General features: G+C 44.0%; 1 protein-coding gene across 1 annotated transcript in view; it reads right to left on the bottom strand.

Moving 5' to 3' along the window:
- Window positions 1-18,688, bottom strand: part of POLR1B (RNA polymerase I subunit B) — a 62,853-nt gene extending 44,165 nt beyond the window's left edge. The window contains exons 1-7 of the mRNA XM_069768991.1: window positions 18,448-18,688; window positions 17,082-17,249; window positions 7,496-7,642; window positions 5,915-6,047; window positions 2,608-2,744; window positions 1,662-1,885; window positions 680-851 (exon numbers count right to left, since the gene is read on the bottom strand). Of these exons, the coding sequence (XP_069625092.1) occupies window positions 680-851; window positions 1,662-1,885; window positions 2,608-2,744; window positions 5,915-6,047; window positions 7,496-7,642; window positions 17,082-17,249; window positions 18,448-18,624 (1,158 nt within the window). The 5' untranslated portion in view covers window positions 18,625-18,688. The remainder of the gene's footprint in view (window positions 1-679; window positions 852-1,661; window positions 1,886-2,607; window positions 2,745-5,914; window positions 6,048-7,495; window positions 7,643-17,081; window positions 17,250-18,447) is intronic.
- Window positions 18,689-18,732: the final 44 nt, after the last annotated feature.

Raw genomic sequence — 18,732 nt, forward strand, 5'->3', positions numbered from 1 at the left:
CACAATCCACCAACGTCACGTTGCACCACAGACTGTCCAGGAGTTGGTGGACGCTTTAGTCCAAGTCTGGGAGGAGATCCCTCAGGAGACCATCCACCGCCTCATCAGAAGCATGCCCAGGCGTTGTAGGGAGGTCATACAGGCATGTGGAGGCCACACACGCTACTGAGCATCATTTCCTTGCCTTGAGGCATTTGCACTGGAGTTGGATCAGCCTGTAACTTCATTTTCCACTTTCATTTTGAGCATCATTCCGACTCCAGACCTTTGTGGGATATTAGTTGTGATTTATGTTGATAATTTTTAGGTTTTATTGTTCTCAACACATTCCACTATGTAATGAATAAAGATTTACAACTGGAATATTTCATTCAGTGATATCTAGGATGTGGGATGTTGGTGTTCCCTTTATTTTTTTGAGCAGTGTATATCCAGAATGATTGCTCTGAAAATATGGCGCAGTGGAAAAATGCCCAATACTACAGTACACACATTTCCAAAGTTTGTAGGCAAAAAGATTGGGACTGTTTCTTAATCGACATCCGAGCTCCTTCCGGAGGGCATTTATAGACCCCTTTGTTCATATAGACCACAGTTTTATAATTAGCACACAGTGGATAGAGACCAGAACCATTGCGTTATTTCTTTACGGACTGATAATGAGATTTGATCTACATACCTTTAAAAACATGAGGAACAGCTGTCCTGGAGTTAGGACCTCCTGACTCATTAAACTGTCCGTACTGTCCTCCATGCACTCGTCTTTTGCAAAAGTAAAAAGTTTCCTGGTCATGTGGCAAAGCATGTAGAATTTCTCAACGTAGGTTTTAAGATGTATGCAAATGCACTGTCTGTGAATAGACAAAACTGTTGTAATTACAGAGAACAATGGTGGATTCTGTACAAAAGTTACTAAAGGTTCAACACAACATGTCGATGGATGTCGGCCGTTGCAGGGTTTCGCTCTCCCAGTAGGTGTAAGGCTGGAATCACACAGGAAAGTTTTGATGCAGTTTTTCAAGCCAAAGTTGGATGTGAATCCAGTGGGTAGGAGAAGAAGAATAAGTCTTTCCTTTATACTTCACACATAAACCACATCCACTTCTGACAGCTATGTATGATTCCAGGCTTAAAGGGGTATTCTTGTTTAACCAAACCAGTGGATGGGTGAAAAATGTCAAGTTTGGAGAAAGCCCCCAAGGTTGGACCCAGACAAATCAACTGAATCCAGGTCCTGTGTTTCCACCACTAGTGGGCTAGTGGTGGTGCCGAATGTCAGACCCCTACTGGCAAGTAAAGTGACAGCATATTCTAGCGAGATGTCATCACTTTATACTGAATAATTCCAAACTGCAAAGACTAATCTAATATATACTTCTACCATACAAACCAATAAGGCTATGTTTTTTTTTTTATGCAAATTTTAAGCTGTGTTTTTACATCACCAGCGAAGTCTATGAGATTTCAGAAATCCCTCACATCCTCCCCCCCCAAAAAAAAAACACGAAAAAAAAAAACACGCAGTAAATATGCAGCAAAAATGCAACATGTGAACGTAGAATGATCTTTCTAGCCTAAGGCTGTTACTGAGCAGGACAGGAATAGCAATTATAGAAACTGCTCAAGACATTCCTAACCCTATAAAAAGCATGGCATCTTACTCCAGAAGAAACTCTGCCACCTGTTCATCAGTATACCACTCTGGCATGAAAAACTTGACTCGAAAACGCTCTCCCAGATATTTGAGGACTTGTTCTTGGGTCTGACACCCGTCTTCCATCACCAATCGCAGCATCTGTGTGACGCAGTCTCTATAGAAGGAATTGTCCTCTTTTCCCTTGATCAGCTCTGTGAAAATCTGATAGTCGGAAAAACCAACTAATGCCTGGAAGAGTGAAAGAAACCAGATCAGACGGAGACACAAAATATCTAAGAAATAATACAAATTTGGTCTTTTGAGGTCCAAGCGCCATATTGTCATCACTCTCAAAGGCAGCAATACACTTTATGTGCCATTACTATATGAACAGGGAACCCATTCTCCTTGTGGGAGGCACAGAGATGGCTATATACCCACTCTTTTTTCGGATGTGGAAACTACTTTTAAGCAGCCACACACAGGCAAACATGTCTGACCAGATGGTTGGGGACCACACAGAATGGCATTATGGCCTGTGTGTGGCCCAGAACAGGACTGGATTAGATGGTCAGTGAGGGAGCCCAGACCAAGGGGCGGTCACACAATCACCACTTTCCACAGGTCCGGTGATAAAATATGTGCATGCAGCGGTAGGTGAACATGCGCACTGCTGCACCATTCATTGTCTATGGGACTGGCGGAGAAAGAAAAGTATAGCATTTTCTGCTCTTCAGCAGTCCTTAAACAATATAGTAGGTAGCGCCATCTATAGGCTGGATGAAGGCACGCTGCTCAAACACTAATACTATGGCTGACCCTGCTGATAAGAAACAGGAGTAGGGGAACCATAAAATACAGAACGGGCCAAAATCGTTCTGATCACAATGCTTCCGAGAAGACTTCTGTGGGCTAGTGTTGGCAATGTGTAGGAACATTAATTCATGACGTCACTTACGATCTACACTGACCTTCAGTGCAAAGCCTATGGGGAGGAAGAAGAGCTCCTTGTTATAGATGAAATTAACCATTACAGAGCCATTCTCCAGGTAATGCAAATTCATGTTTGCAGCGGTGTGCTCATCTCGGACACAACGGATCGTGAGACCTGGAAAAACAAGCGATATCGCCATGAATGGGTTAAATCGTTTTTCATTGGGCGCATGAATTATGGTATCACAATTACTACCATCGGCTAAAGCCAAATGTCATCTAATACGTGACTCTGTGCGGACGGTTTTATATATCTGACATTCACAATACACGCTGGGACCACCATTTCTGGACTGGCACAGGAGCATTCAAACATGGACGCATCATATGTGCCCATGAAGATGGCGAGTTTGGGTCAGGAAACCAGCAACTGGTACAGATGTAGCAGTCCAAGCACTGAATGTCGGATGTATGAAACCAGACTCAAACGCTGTTCCCTACGAAATCCATCATCCGTGAAGGTTTCTGATGGTCTATTATTTAATTTTACTGCCCTTCCCGTAGGACCCAGGTTTTCATTTTAGTGCTTTCGTCGCTCTCCTCTTTCAAGAGCCATAATTTTTTTTTATTGTGTCAACATAGCCATATGAGGGCTTGTTATTTTTGGAACGAGTTGTAGACTTGAACACCACCAATCACTTTACTATAAAATGCACTGACAAGCCGGATGACCTTTCCGGGTGCAGTGAATTCCACCGTTGTAATCTGGGTTTGGTTTTTATGGTGCTAAATGTGCAGGTGAGCACGATTATGGCAAAATACCAAGAGTCATTTTTTTTTTTTTAAACCGTAAAAATATATTTTTTTAATTTTTAAAATTACGGTAAGCATAAAAAACCTATTTGTTTGTGCAGCCATTTCCTTAGACCTATTACTTTCATTTTTCGGTCAACTGAGCTGTGTGATGCCTTGTTTTCTGTAGTTTTTATTGGTCCCATTTTGGGATACATACGTTTCTTTCACTTTTTATGGGGAGGTGCGGTAACTGAAAACCAGCAATTCTGACAGTGATTATTTTTCTTTACTCTATGGGTTAAAATGACATATTTTGATAGATCAAACTTCTACAAAAGCGGATAACAAACTCACTTTTTTATTTTTTGCATTTTCATAGGCATTTTACACTTTTTTTTATATACTACTTTTAATCTCTTTTAGCCCCTATACAAAACTCGTACCTGTGATCTTTTGATAACTCGCACTATATACTAGAACACTGTAGCATGGCAATACATTTAGATCTAACCATCTCCTAGGATTCACAGCCCAATCAGACCCACGCTGGTTGGAATCCCTGAAATTGCAAATGGTGCACGTGCGGCGCTCTCCTCCACAAACGCCTTCTGCTGTCCATTGACTAGGATTGCCGTAACTACTTAATGGAAGCATAACTTGTCTCGTGGCTTAACCTGACATGAACACAATTATCTTGGCCTTTAAGTAAACCCTTTTCAGAGATTTCTGCGCACTCCATGCTCTATTGACTAAAGTTGAGCAAAAAGAATAGCAGGACACTGATCCCGAACCACGTCAGCAGTTTTATCAGAGCCCTGCAACCCTCCTCATCTGCCTGCATCTACAGCACCTCCTCTGGTGGCTCCGTACATCATGAAGGCATCGCTCTACAATGATGATTCCAACCTGCAGGAGAAGGTTTGCCGGGCTCTTCCAGCCAATGTGGCCGCTGGACCCAGGTCCTGTCACTCCCATGCTCAACTTCATTACAGATTTTGGCAAATTGACTTTACGCCAAGTAGTTTCCCAGAATTATTGTTATAGCGCCATTTATTCCATGGTGTTCTACGTGTGAGGAGGGGTATACATAAAAACAAGTACAATAATCTTAAACAATACAAGTCACGACTGGTACAGTAGGAGAGAGGACCCTGCCCGCGAAGGCTCACAATCTACAAGGAATGGGTGAGGATACAGTAGGTGATGATAGAGCTGGTCATGCAGTGGTTTGGTCTATCGGTGGTTAAGGCAGGTTGTAGGCTTGTCGGAAAAGTAGGTCTTCAGGTTCTTTTTGAAGGTTTCAATGGTAGGGGAGAGTCTGATATGTTGAGGTAGAGTTCCAGAGTAGGGGTATGAACGACAGATCTTGTATACGATTGTGGGAAGAGGAGATAAGAGGGGAGTAGAGCAGGAGATCTTGTGAGGATCGGAGGTTGCGTGCAGGTAAGTACCGGGAGACGAAGTCACAGATGTATGGAGGAGACAGGTTGTGGATGGCTTTGTATGTCATGGTTAGGCTTTTGTACTGGAGTCTCTGGGTAATGGGGATCCAGTGCAGGGATTGACAGAGGGGAGAGGCCGGGGAATAGTGGGGGGACAGGTGAATTAGTCGGGCAGCAGAGTTTAGAATAGATTGGAGGGGTGCGAGAGAGTGTTCGAGGGGAGGCCATAGAGGAGGAGGTTACAGTTGTCAAGGAGGGAGATGATGAGGGTATGCACCAGGGTTTTTGCAGATTCTTGGTTGAGGAATGTATGGATCCGTGAAATATTTTTGAGTTGAAGGCGACAGGAAGTGGAAAGGGCTTGGATATGTGGTTTGAAGGAGAGATCCGTGTCAAGGATTACCCCAAGGCAGCGAGCTTGTGGGACTGGGGAGAGTGGGCAGCCATTTACTGCAATGGAGAGGTTCGTTGGGGGGGGTTTGTGTGAGATAGGGGAAAGATGATGAATTCTGTTTTGTCCATGTTAAGTTTTAGAAATCTAGTGGAGAAGAAGGATGAAATAGCGAACTGACAATGAGGGATTGTGGTTAGTAGAGTGGTGATATCTGCAATTCAGAGCACTGCATTGTAGGAGTGCAAATTCACAGTGTCTTCCCTTTTATACATTTATGGCCCAGGATCCCAATTTTGCAGTTTCGATAACTCCTATAAATAATGGCGGAAAAAAATGTGCAGCCGACTGTCCACGAAATGCGAAAATTATAACAATGAGGATTGAATTATTACTTTTTAGGGTCCGTTTACAGACACTGGTGTCACAATATAACTGCTGACTGGTAAACTTGACGATCAGCGGTCATTTGAATGCCTGTTCACACATTGTCCTCGGCAGCACGAGTCCAGCTCACACAGGACGATTTTCTTTTTTATGCTGCATAAAAGGTCCTTAACTGATTTTGCTTGTTCATCGGATGATCGGCAGCCTGCTTACACGGCAAGATAATTGGCAACGCACGTTCCTAATTCTCTTGCAGTGCAAATGCCCTTTTAGGATAAATTCACATCACACCAAAATATATCTTACAGAATGCAACAGAAATGTATTCACCGTATTGAGTATAGCCTCGGCCTCGGTTCTTCCACTTGGGGCGGATCAAAGCGATAGGAAAGTTCCTCCTTGGCATAATGAGCATTCTCATGACTTTCTCATTTCCATTTACTATGAAGTAGCCACCCATTTCCTTCAAATTAGAAACAATGAAATATTATAAAGTCCATTATCTAAGAAACACACATCTTAGACCTTATCAAATAAAAAAAATAATCCCCTGGGTGATGTGACGTGAAGCCCATTTTTGCAAACAACCTACTTCTATGTTTGGTCCAGATGACCTAGAGCTGCGAGATGGCAAAATGTTATTGCGGACAGAAAATGATCAGCAAGTACTATAGGAATAATCCCGCCTGATACACATCTGCATACTAGGGTCTGTATAGGATCAGTGTCTGCGCACCAAACCCACCTGTGATCCATAAGCCGAGAGGGAGTAATAGTTAAGAGTCACAGCTCTTGCTAATTCTGCTTTCTTGCTACATTAATGCAGTTTTCTAAAGCTACATTCACATGCCCAGTTATCATCCATTAAAACGGATCCAGCAGCAAGTTGTTGACAAATAAAAGTTATGCAGACAACTTTTTTGTCCAACTCTATCCTCTAGACACAGTGTTCCCCAAGTCCGGTCCTCAAGAGCCACCAACAGTTCATGTTTTCAGTATTTCCTTAGTATTGCACAGGTGATAATTGCATCACCTGCACAGGCAATAATTCCATCACCTGTGCAATACTAAGGAAATCCTGAAAACATGACCTGTTGGTGGCTCTTGAGGACCGAAGTTGGGGAACACTGCTAGACACAGTGGTGCATCCTTACAGATTAAGGACTGAGTGGATAAAGTCACACTATAAAGGCATATCACCCTCAATTAAAGCACAATTGTGCATTTATTCTTAATTTGTAAAATAAAATATGATAAAAGAAGTTATCACCATCTGCAGAATAAGTGATAACTTGTTGAACGAGGGACATCCGACTGCTGGGACCGGCAGAACAGGGAACTTATGTATGATCTGTGCTCCAATCATTCCCTATGGGGCTGCCATGAGCTTTTCCGGTAGCCACATAGAGAATGAATGGAGTGGCGGACTCTGCTGCACAATCTCATAACGGGGACAAAAGTTTTCAATCACGGATAAAAATTCCTCAATCTGATAATTGGTGCAGGACCCAGCAGTCATCCATTTGGCCAATTGGTGCAGGACCCAGCAGTCATCCATTTGGCCAATTGGTGCAGGACCCAGCAGTCATCCATTTGGCCAATTGGTGCAGGTCCCAGCAGTCGTCCATTTGGTGCAGGACCCAGCAGTCGTCCATTTGGCCAATTGGTGCAGGACCCAGCAGTCGTCCATTTAGCCAATTGGTGCAGGACCCAGCAGTCGTCCATTTTGCCAATTGGTGCAGGACCCAGCAGCAGGTTATCATCTATTATGTGGATAGGTAATAATGTGTTGTACCTGGACCGCTCCTTTAATGGCAAATACAATTATTAACTGACGTGATATGAGAAATTCTCTATACAAACACACTGAAGAAGGATCAAGTCATTGAATAATCCTCGATCTGCCCTTACCTGCTCTTCTTCATGATGCCGAATGAGTTCCTCTGGTGACAGGCCATACAAGTTACAGAGTTTGGATTTTACCATGATGGGCACATACCCAAAGGACTGTTTGATGACATCTTTCTGAACGCCATTGAGAGACCACCTTACATCCACCTACAAAAGAGAAAATACATTAACTTTCATATAGGAATACACCTTATTGAATTGGCAAACTACAGTCACCGAGGGCATGTCACCACAGCTTATCAGTACCCACCTGTAGAACACCTGCAGGCTCTTTGGACTTTATAAATAATGTCACACTTCATTAAATAATGTTTGAGCACTATTTAAGCTCCAAGTTGCTCTGTTACTCCTCCTGGAAATGTAAAAATAACTAATGTATCACCATTTCCCCAGTCATTGGGGGATGAGTCCCTACATATCCTGTGTCTAACGCAGCACTAATTGGGTGGTACATGTGGTCTGGAGAGTGACCTGGAAATATTCAGTTGTTAAAGAGGTTTTCCACTACTAACTTACTGTATATACTAGAGTATCAGCCGAGATTTTCAGCCCATTTTTTCCCCTCTCGGCTTATACTCGAGTCATATACCGGGGGTCGGCAGGGGAGGGGGATCCGGGGCTGTGTAGTTATACTTACCTGCTCCTGGCGCGGTCCCTGCAGTCCCTGGCTTCCCCGGAGCTGCAGATTCTCCCTGTACTGAGTGGTCACATGGTACCGCTCATTACAGAAATGAATATGCGGCTCCACCTCCCATAGGGGTGGAGCCGCATATTCATTGCTGTGAATAAGCGGTAACTGTGACCGCTCAATACAGGAAGAAGATGCAGCGCCGGGGAAGCCAGGGACTGCAGGGACCGCGCCGGGAGCAGGTAAGTATATAGGGAGCGCAGCGCGATATTTACCTGCTCCTCGCTCCCGGGCGGCTCCGTCTGCAGCGTCTCCTGGCTGTGACGCTCAGGTTAGAGGGCGCGGTGATGTAGTCAGTGCGCGCCCTCTGCTGAGCGTCAGTGCTGGAGATGGAGCCGCACGAGGAGCAGGTAAATATTGAAAGCGCCGGCATCCTGAGCAAGAGAGGTGAGTATGTGATTTTTTTTTTTTATTGCAGCAGCATTCTATATGGCACAGCATTATAAGGAGCACCTATGTGGCCATAATCAAAGGTGCAGAGCATATATGGGGCGCAGCTTTCTATGGAGCATCTATGGGGCAATAATCAAGGTGCAGAGCATTCTATATGGGGCACAGCTTTCTATGGAGCAATAATGAACGGTGCAGAGCATTATATATGGGGCACAGCTTTCTATGGAGCATCCATGGGGCAATAATGAACGGTACAGAGCATTCTATATGGGGCACAGCTTTCTATGGAGCAATAATGAACGGTGCAGAGCATTCTATATGGGGCACAGCTTTCTATGGAGCATCCATGGGGCAATAATGAACGGTACAGAGCATTCTATATGGGGCACAGCTTTCTATGGAGCATCCATGGGGCAATAATGAACGGTGCAGAGCATTCTATATGGGGCACAGCTTTCTATGGAGCAATAATGAACGGTGCAGAGCATTCTATATGGGGCACAGCTTTCTATGGAGCAATAATGAACGGTGCAGAGCATTCTATATGGGGCACAGCTTTCTATGGAGCATCTATGGGGCCATATTGAACGGTGCAGAGCATTAAATGTGGCACATCTTTATATGGAGCATCTTATGGGGCAACAATGAACGATATAGAGAATTACCGTATATGTGGCACAGCTTTATATGGAGCATCTTATGGGGCAATAATGAACGGTATGGAGCATCTATTTTTACTTTTGAAATTCACCGGTAGCTGCTGCATTTCCACCCTAGGCTTATACTCGAGTCAATAAGTTTTCCCATTTTTTTGTGGCAAAATTAGGGGGGTCGGCTTATACTAGGGTCGGCTTATACTCGAGTATATACGGTAATCCCCCTTCATATGTTCTAACTCTGCCTATCACTTTTCTAATATACTTCTAGTACCTGCCCGGCTCCTGTGAGCTCATCTCTCTGGTGGTCATATATTCTTCTGTTGTGATTCTGCCTCTGCTAAGTCTGGATCTGGATTTGGACAAACTGAGCAGTGCAGTCATTGGTGGGGCAGTTTCCAGTTAATAATATGCTTGTGCTCCAGGGGCAGCCTGTGGGGGTCTTCATGTGGTGCCTTGCTTACATATGCATCTGTATGGGCTTATGGCAGGTCACTAATCCCTCACTAACCTGCCCCCTATTCTACATACTGCACTTTCAGTTTATAGTGTTGTCTTTAACCCCTTTACCCCCAAGGTTGGATTGCACGTTAATGACCGGGCCAATTTTTACAATTCTGACCACTGTCCCTTTATGAGGTTATAACTCTGGAACGCTTCAACGGATCTTGGCGATTCTGACATTGTTTTCTCGTGACATATTGTACTTCATGATAGTGGTAACATTTCTTAGATATAACGTGCGTTTATTTGTGAAAACAAAACACGGAAATTTGGCAAAAATTTTGAAAACTTTGCAATTTTCCAACTTTGAATTATTATATGCCCTTAAATCACAGAGATATGTCACACAAAATAATTAACCCTTGTCAGGCTGCATAATTTTACAACCTTAACAGGCTGCATAGGTACAATTGTACCTTCACATATACCTCCACTGTGGGAAGACTTTACTTGGTTTCAGAAACTAAAGTTCATTCAGCTACAAATGTTATGCTGATATCTATTGTTCAGTGTTGTTACTGGTCACTTATGTTGCTGTCAATTAAGTTAATTCAAACTGGGAGTGGCTTCTACTTGTCTTCCTGCCTCCCTCCTCTCATTAGCCATTTTGCTGTTCATCTCATTGCTGTGAGCACACATTTCTAGGCTTGTGAAGTCTTCAATTTCTTGGAAACGAAGGTAGGAAAGTCTCACAGCATCTAACAGCCAGTTATACCTTTATTCTCATTATGTGGGGACAGAACAGTCAAATTGTCTTTCAGCCTGGACTTGGCTTACATATATTTTGTATGAAACTTATCACTATAGGTATAATTTTTATACGAAAAATGGATAATAATTAGTATCTACATATTGTTTTACGATGTTTTATTTATATTCAGCACAAAATACGAAGCCAAAATTCATCTAGCAAGTCATCATGAGTGATAGTAATGCTGGATCTAGTTTCCGCCATAATCCAAGAAAACGTGTTTGCAGGTTAGTATAATTTTGTGAAAAGCCAATAATGTAGTATTTCGGAAAATTATTTATTTTACATTTTTTCATATTTACAGATTTACGTCTGACGAAATAATGCGAATGCTAGAAGAATCTGATTCTGAGCATGAGGATGAACCATATGTTCCATCTGATGATGAAAACTATGTACCACAAGTGGATGTTACTGAAGAAGATTCAGACATTGAACAAGAAATGGTCATAGAGCATGAAAATGAATACGAATCAGACGAAAGTGTTGAGGATGATTCTGTGCCTCAAAGTGCAGGCGACATTTGGACTGCTAAGGATGAAACTCAATGGTGCAGTAATCCACTGCCAAATGCACAAACAAAATCTCGTAATGTCCTACGACAAAGAGGTGGCCCTGCAGCAATCAGCAACCTATATACAGCAAAAGAGCTATTCAAGTCCATCATGACTCCCGAGATGTGTGACATCATATTACGGGAAACGAATCGAAAGGCCAAGAGAGTTTGTGATGCTTACAACAACGAACTGGTACAACGTTTTCCTGATTCTTCCAAACGGCCACCACAAAAAACATTCAAGCAATTTACTGAAACTGAACTTCATGCATTTTTGGGCATACTGATTGCTGCTGGTGTGCACAGAGCCAACAAAGAGAATCTGGAGGAAATGTGGAATGTTGCTGCTCTGCCTCTTATACGTGCAGCCATGTCTCGTGACCGCTTCAAGATGATACTCAGATTTATCAGGTTTGACAACGAAAATACACGTGCAGAACGTGTGCAAACAGATAAAGCTGCACCAATACGGGACATCTGGACAATGCTGAACAGTAATCTGGAGAGAGCCTACAAGCCATATCATTGTATCACCGTCGACGAGCAATTATTTCCATTTAGAGGTCATACTAAATTTACCCAGTATATACCTTCAAAACCAGCTAAATATGGCATAAAGATTTTCTGGGCTTGTGACTCATCAAATGCCTACCCTTTACAAGGTCAGCTCTACACTGGGAAACCAACTGATGGTCCTCGACAAGTAAACATTGGAGAACGAACAGTATTGGACCTAGTGAGCTCGTATAAAGGCTCTGGAAGAAATGTCACCACCGATAACTTCTTTACAACCATGGAACTAGCTAAGGTATTGAACTCCTGGAACATGACACTAGTTGGTACAGTGAGAAAAAACAAAAGGTTCCTACCTAACAACATGCAGCCTGCCAAAGAAAGGCCTGTATACTCGACAAATTTTGCCTACAATCATGATGCAACAGTCTGTTCATATGTACCAAAGAAGAACAAATCAGTCGTGCTTCTATCATCTATGCACATGACGGGAGAAGTTGAAGAGACACTAGCAGCCAAGCCAGAGATAATAAAATACTACAACATAACAAAAGGTGGCGTTGATGTTATGGATAAAATGTTGGGAGAGTACACTGTGAAACGACGAACATCACGTTGGACTTTGGCATTTTTCTACAATATGATTGATGTCAGTGGGTTAGCATCCTACATCATCTACAGAGAACACAATCCAAGCTTCAGGGCAAAGGATCAACGAAGAAAGTTCCTGAAAGATCTCGCAAATCAGCTGTGTATGATTGCAATTGAAGATCGTAGTACAAACAAAATGATAATGAGAAACCATTTTCTTCGAGGTGCAGTAGAAATGGTGCTTGGACGATGCATTGTGGTAGCATCGCAGCCAGCAGCTGGCCCCAAAATACCTCATGGTAGTCGTGGACCCTCCCCTGTTGTTGGTAGTTGCTATGTCTGCAGAGACCTGAGGCGAAAACAACGCAAGACTAGAAAGTCTTGTGTGGTTTGTGTGAAACCCATTTGCGATGAACACTCTGTAGCAAAGCCAACATGCATTACTTGCAAAGAAAATCAATAAAAAAAAGTTTCTTACATTTTCTTTTATAATGTAAATGAACAGTTTTTTACTTGTTTATAATAGTTAAATAGCATTATCATTAAAAAAAATTTTATGCTTTTTCCCTTGCATTATCTTCATTCAAAATATATGAGGTACATTTGTACCTATGCAGCTTGTTATGGATGCAAAAAGATCTCGACCCCTTATCTCGGAAGCGGGTGGAGATATTTTATTGAAATTTGGCCAATATATTCTGGACCAAAAATGTAGAGATGTCACGAAATTTCAGCCCTCTACGTCTTTTCAAAAAAAAGTTATTGCAATTTTAAAACGGAATAGTTACAATTGTACCTATTCAGCCGGATAAGGGTTAATAAGTAACATTTCCCACATGTTTACTTTACATCAGCATAATTTTGGAACAAAATTTTTTTTTTTGTTAGGGAGTTGTAAGGGTTAAAAGTTGACCAGCAATTTCTCATTTTTATAACACCAATATTTTTTTGGGACCACATCACATTTGAAGTCATTTTGAGGGGTCTATATGATAGAAAATACCCAAGTGTGACACCATTCTAAAAACTGCACCCCTCAAGGTGCTCAAGACCACATTCAAGAAGTTTATTAACCCTTCAGGTGTTTTACAGGAATTTTTGGAATGCTTAAAAAAAAAAAAAAAAAAAAAAAAAAAAAATTTAACTTTTTTTTAGTTTTTTTTCACAAAAAAATTTACTTCAGCTCCAATTTGTTTTATTTTTACCAAGGGTAACAGGAGAAAATGGACCCCAAAAGTTGTTATACAATTTGCTCTGAGTACGCTGATACCCCATATGTGGGGGTAAACCACTGTTTGGGCGCATGACAGAGCTCGGAAGGGAAGGAGCGCAGTTTGACTTTTCAATGCAAAATTGACTGGAATTGAGATGGGACGCCATGTCGCATTTGGAGAGCCCCTGATGTGCCTAAACACTGAAACCCCCCACAAGTGACACCATTTTGGAAAGTAGACCCCCTAAGGAACTTATCTAGATGTGTTTTGACAGCTTTGAACCCCCTAGTGTTTCACTACAGTTTATAACGCAGAGCCGTGAAAATATATATATTTTTTTTTTCACAAAATTATTTTTTAGCCCCCAGTTTTGTATTTTGATTTTCCCAAGGATAACAGGAAAATTCGACCCCAAAAGTTGTTACCCAATTTGTCCTGAGTACGCTGATACCCCATATGTGCATTTGGGCGCATGGCAGAGCTCGGAAGGGAAGGAGCGCCATTTGGAATGCAGACTTAGATGGATTGGTCTGCAGGCGTCACGCTGCATTTGCAGAGCCCCTGATGCACCTAAACAGTAGAAATCCCCCACAAGTGACCCCATATTGGAAAGTAGACCCCCCAAGGAACTTATCTAGATGTGTTTTGATAGCATTAAACCCCCAAGTGTTTCACTACAGTTTATAACGCAGAGTCGTGAAAATAAAAATTAATTTTTTTCCCACAAAAATGTTTTTTAGCCCCAAAATTTTTCATTTTCCCAAGGGTAACGAAAAATTGGACCCCAATAGTTGTTGTCCAATTTGTCCTGAGTATACTGATACCCCATATGTTGGGGTAAACCCCTGTTTTGGCGCACGGGAGAGCTCGGAAGGGAAGGAGCACTGTTTTACTTTTTCAACGCAGAATTGGCTGGAATTGAGATCGGATGCCATGTTGCGTTTGGAGAGCCCCTGATGTGCCTAAACAGTGGAAACCCCCCAATTATAACTGAAACCCTATCCCAAACACACCCCTAACCCTAATCCCAACCATAACCCTAACCACACCCCTAACCCTGACACACCCCTAACCGTAAATGTAATCCAAACCCTAACTTTAGCCCCAATCCTAACCCTAACTTTAGCCCCAACCCCAGCCCCAACGGGAAAATGGAAATAAATTTTTTTAATTTTTCTTTTTTTTTTCCTTTGACCCAGTGGGGACATCACTGTATAATGACAGATCGCTGATCTGACACTTTGCAGAGCACTGTGTCAGATCAGCGATCTGACGTGCACTGCTCCTGGCTTACCAGCGCCTGCTCTGAGCAGGCACTTGGTAAGCCACCTGCCTACAGGACCCGGAAGTAGCCCTGCAGCCATTTTGGACCCGGGGTCTGAAGGGAGGAGATGCTCGGTACAAGGTGAGCACATCGCCTTGTACCGATCGTCTCGGCTGAAGCCCGCAGGGAGCCCCCTCCCTGCGCGATGCTTCCCTGTACCTGCCGGAACACTGCGATCATGTTTGATCGCAGTGTGCCGGGGGTTAATGTGCCGGGGGCGGTCCGTGACCGCTCCTGGCACTTAGTGCCGGATGTCAGCTGACACCCGGCCGCGATCGGCCACGCTCCCCCTGTGAGCGCAACCGATCGCATATGACGTACTATCCCGTCACTGGGAATTAAGTCCCAGGCCACCTTGATGGGAAAGTACGTCATATGGGATTAAGGGGATAAAAAAAAACAAAATGTAAAAAAAAAATGTAACTACAGCAAAATGGCGCTGGTGCATGCACAGTAGCATCCATCGCTTGCTGATTGACACTAATGTGCATGCGCCGCCAGCGCCATTTTGTAGTTTTTTTTTTTAAAGACCACAATGTGAACTGCGCAAGCGCAGTATGTAGAATAGGGGGCAGGTCAGTGAGGGATCAGTGACCTGCCATAAGCCATCAGTATGAATAGCTAAGCAGGGCACCACATAAAGACCCCCATAGTCTGCCTCGAAGCACGAGCATATCATTAACTAAGGCTACGTTCAGATTAGCGTTGCGCGCCGCTGCGTCGGCGACGCAACGCACGACGCACGCAAAAACGCGTGCAAACGCACGCAAAAACGCTGCGTTTTGCGACGCGTGCGTCGTTTTTTTGACGAAAATCGGACGCAAGAAAAATGCAACTTGTTGCATTTTCTTGCGTCCGACGCTAGCTTCAAAAACGACGCACGTGTCGGAAAACGCAACAAGAAAAACGAATGCGTCTCCATGTTAAACATAGGGGCGCATGACGCGTGTGTCGCCGCTGCGTCGCCCGACGCAGCGTCGGGAAACGCTAATCTGAACGTAGCCTAAAAATACAGGTTACAAAACAGCAACAAGACAGATTTCATCAACCACGGTATCATTGTAATCAGTATAACGGCGCTGACCTGACACTGTCTGTAGGTTACTGAGCACAATCCTGCTGACAGGTTTGCTATAATGCCATAAATTTTACATTAAGGGGCACTTTTATGGCATGGTGATAGTGGTACACAGCAATTGTGCCTACATGACATCTTCGCAGCACAATGTACATGTGACAGCACACCAGGCTTACCAATCAAAGAGCCATGGATGCCAGACAGCAAGAGGAGGTTGCAAGGATCTCCTCCAGCAGCGAGAAATAACCGTCATACCACCACCACGTCCAGCAGCGAGAAATGACCGTCATACCACCACCACGTCCAGCAGCGAGAAATGACTGTCATACCACCACCACATGCAGCAGGAAGAAATGACTGTCATAACACCACCATGTCCAGCAGGAAGTAAAGACTGTCATACCACCACCACGTCCAGCAGGAAGAAATGACTGTCATACCACCACCACATCCAGCAGGAAGAAATGACTGTCATACCACCACCATGTCCAGCAGGAAGTAAAGACTGTCATACCACCACCACGTCCAGCAGGAAGAAATGACTGTCATACCACCACCACATCCAGCAGGAAGAAATGACTGTCATACCACCACCACGTCCAGCAAGAAGAAATGACTGTCATACCACCACCACGTCCAGCAAGAAGAAATGACTGTCATACCACCACCACATCCAGCAGGAAGAAATGACTGTCATACCACCACCACGTCCAGCAAGAAGAAATGACTGTCATACCACCACCATGTCCAGCAGCGAGAAATGACTGTCATACCACCACCACCAAAAGCTAGGTGGAGATATTAAAGGGGTATTCTCAAGTCTGAAAGTTATCCCCTATTTTTGGGATAGGGTATAACTTCCATATTGCTGGGGGTCCAACCACTGGGAATCCCACTTATCCAGAGAATTGAGGCTCTGAAGAGGCTTACATGAATGGAGTGGTGATCTATCAAGCGCACTGCTGCTCCATCCATCATCTCTGCGCCCAAGACCAGAGGAGCGCAGCGCTGAGCTATCTCTGGCAGTCCCATTAATAATGAATGGAGTGGTAATGCGCATGACTAATATGCACCATACCAGCATAAAAATGGGGCTGTGATGAACCTGGCTATCTGTGGCGGTCCCATAGAGAATGGGTTGAGCAAGACATTTCAGAGCTCTGCACTTGGAATTGGTGGGGGTCCCAGCAATCAGTCCCCCAATGATCCACAAATTATACTTTGTGTATGTGATCGTTTTAACCACTTGCTATAATCCATTAACTGCTGCTCAAAATGTCAATTCCAGGCGCATCCCAGAGGTAGTCTCAAAACTCACCATCAGCTTTCCCCGGTATGTACATCTTCGGCCCCGGCATTCTGCTGGGTAGATCTTGGGGTTTTTGCAGAGACTTCCTTTAGGAACCATAGGATGACTGAGGGCTGCATCCATAATGGCAAATGATACACGATCGCCTTTGAAGGAGAATTCTAGTGGCTTTATAGCCTGTGGAAAGAAACAGAACATTACAAGGACATTCTGCTCAGCACCGGCCAAATGGCTGCTCCGATGGGACGCACCGGGCACATAGGGGCCTATTTATACATTTAGTGCGCGTTCTGGGAGCTAAGGGAATATTCAAAACCAAATGTAAAAAAATATTGTGAACAGACCCTTGCTGTGATGCCAATATATTTCCTGATTTTATACTCACATGACAGGTGTAAGACTTCCAAGGTGACACCAATAATATTGCATCTGCCATACCTACAGTATATGACAGCACACAAGTGGAGCTACAATCAGTCGTGCTCGGTGTGAAGGACATGGCTGATTGCTCATTTCAGTAACTAAGTCAGACCCTTCTTGTCTATGGATCTTCTATGACAGAGAAGGGGGCTGACTCAGCCAGCCCCCATCAACACGAAACACTACTTAGCCATTGGCTCCATTGCTCTGGTTTTCCCCTAGTTTGCAGTGATGACGTCACATGACTGCTGCAGCCAATCATTAGCCTAAGCACTCACAGCGGCAAGTACAGTGCATGGCGGGTGTGATGTCATCACTACAGGACCGGCAGGGGCCACCGGACAGGTGACGTATTGCAGTATACAGTACAAGCAATCAAATGACGACAAGACGAAAGTGAAAAATGTAAAAAAAATAAATATCCAGGTCTAACCCCCTTTCATCATCCTGCAGCATCTGTAAAAATCGGATCAAAATAAGACACCAGAATTGCCGTATATTGCAGCCACTGCACCTTAAAAAAAAAAAGCGAACAAACTGCGGCAATAAAAGCCGCACCTCGCCAGATAGAACACGAGCCCACGGGGCGCGGACATTGGCGACAATCCACATTTCAGCAGAGCCACTAACATAAAACCTCACAAGTTTGGTGTCGCCGTCATCGTTCCGACCCGGGAATTATTCGGCTTATTTCTACAGCACAAAGAGGAACGTAACGAAACAAGGGAGGAGACGTTGCTTTTCACCAATTCATCGCTGGCACTTGGGAATTTCTTTCTGACGACTCTCTGCATATTATACGGGAAAGTGCAAGGAAAAAAAATACAAATTATCCCGCAAAAAAAAAAGTCTGCATTGTTTTGGAAGAAAAGAATGAAAGGACAATTGCAAAAGCAAAAATAGTCTCTGTCCTTAAAATTCCTGCATAACCCAGCAATGCAGCGCCGGTCCTCACCTGGATCGCCCGGTACAGCCCGTCAGTCAGGGCCTCATTGAAGCTCTCGGTGTGAGCCCTGGTGAGGTCCTGCAGCGGCGGGTGCTGCTCACGTCCAGGCTTTCCATAGCTGGGGTCAGTCAGCTTCTTCAGACTGGGCTGGCTGGGCAGCGTGAGCCACTTCTGGGCCGCCTCCATAGTGTGCAGTGATGGCGCTCTACAGCCCGGACTACAGGCAGCACACGTGCAGGAAGATGGGGGACAGTATTCACAGGTGCGCCCTGTGCTTCCGCTAGAGGCGGCAAT

This window comes from Ranitomeya imitator, chromosome 5 (genome assembly GCF_032444005.1).
Source record: "Ranitomeya imitator isolate aRanImi1 chromosome 5, aRanImi1.pri, whole genome shotgun sequence".
Classification (NCBI taxonomy): Eukaryota; Metazoa; Chordata; class Amphibia; order Anura; family Dendrobatidae; genus Ranitomeya; species Ranitomeya imitator.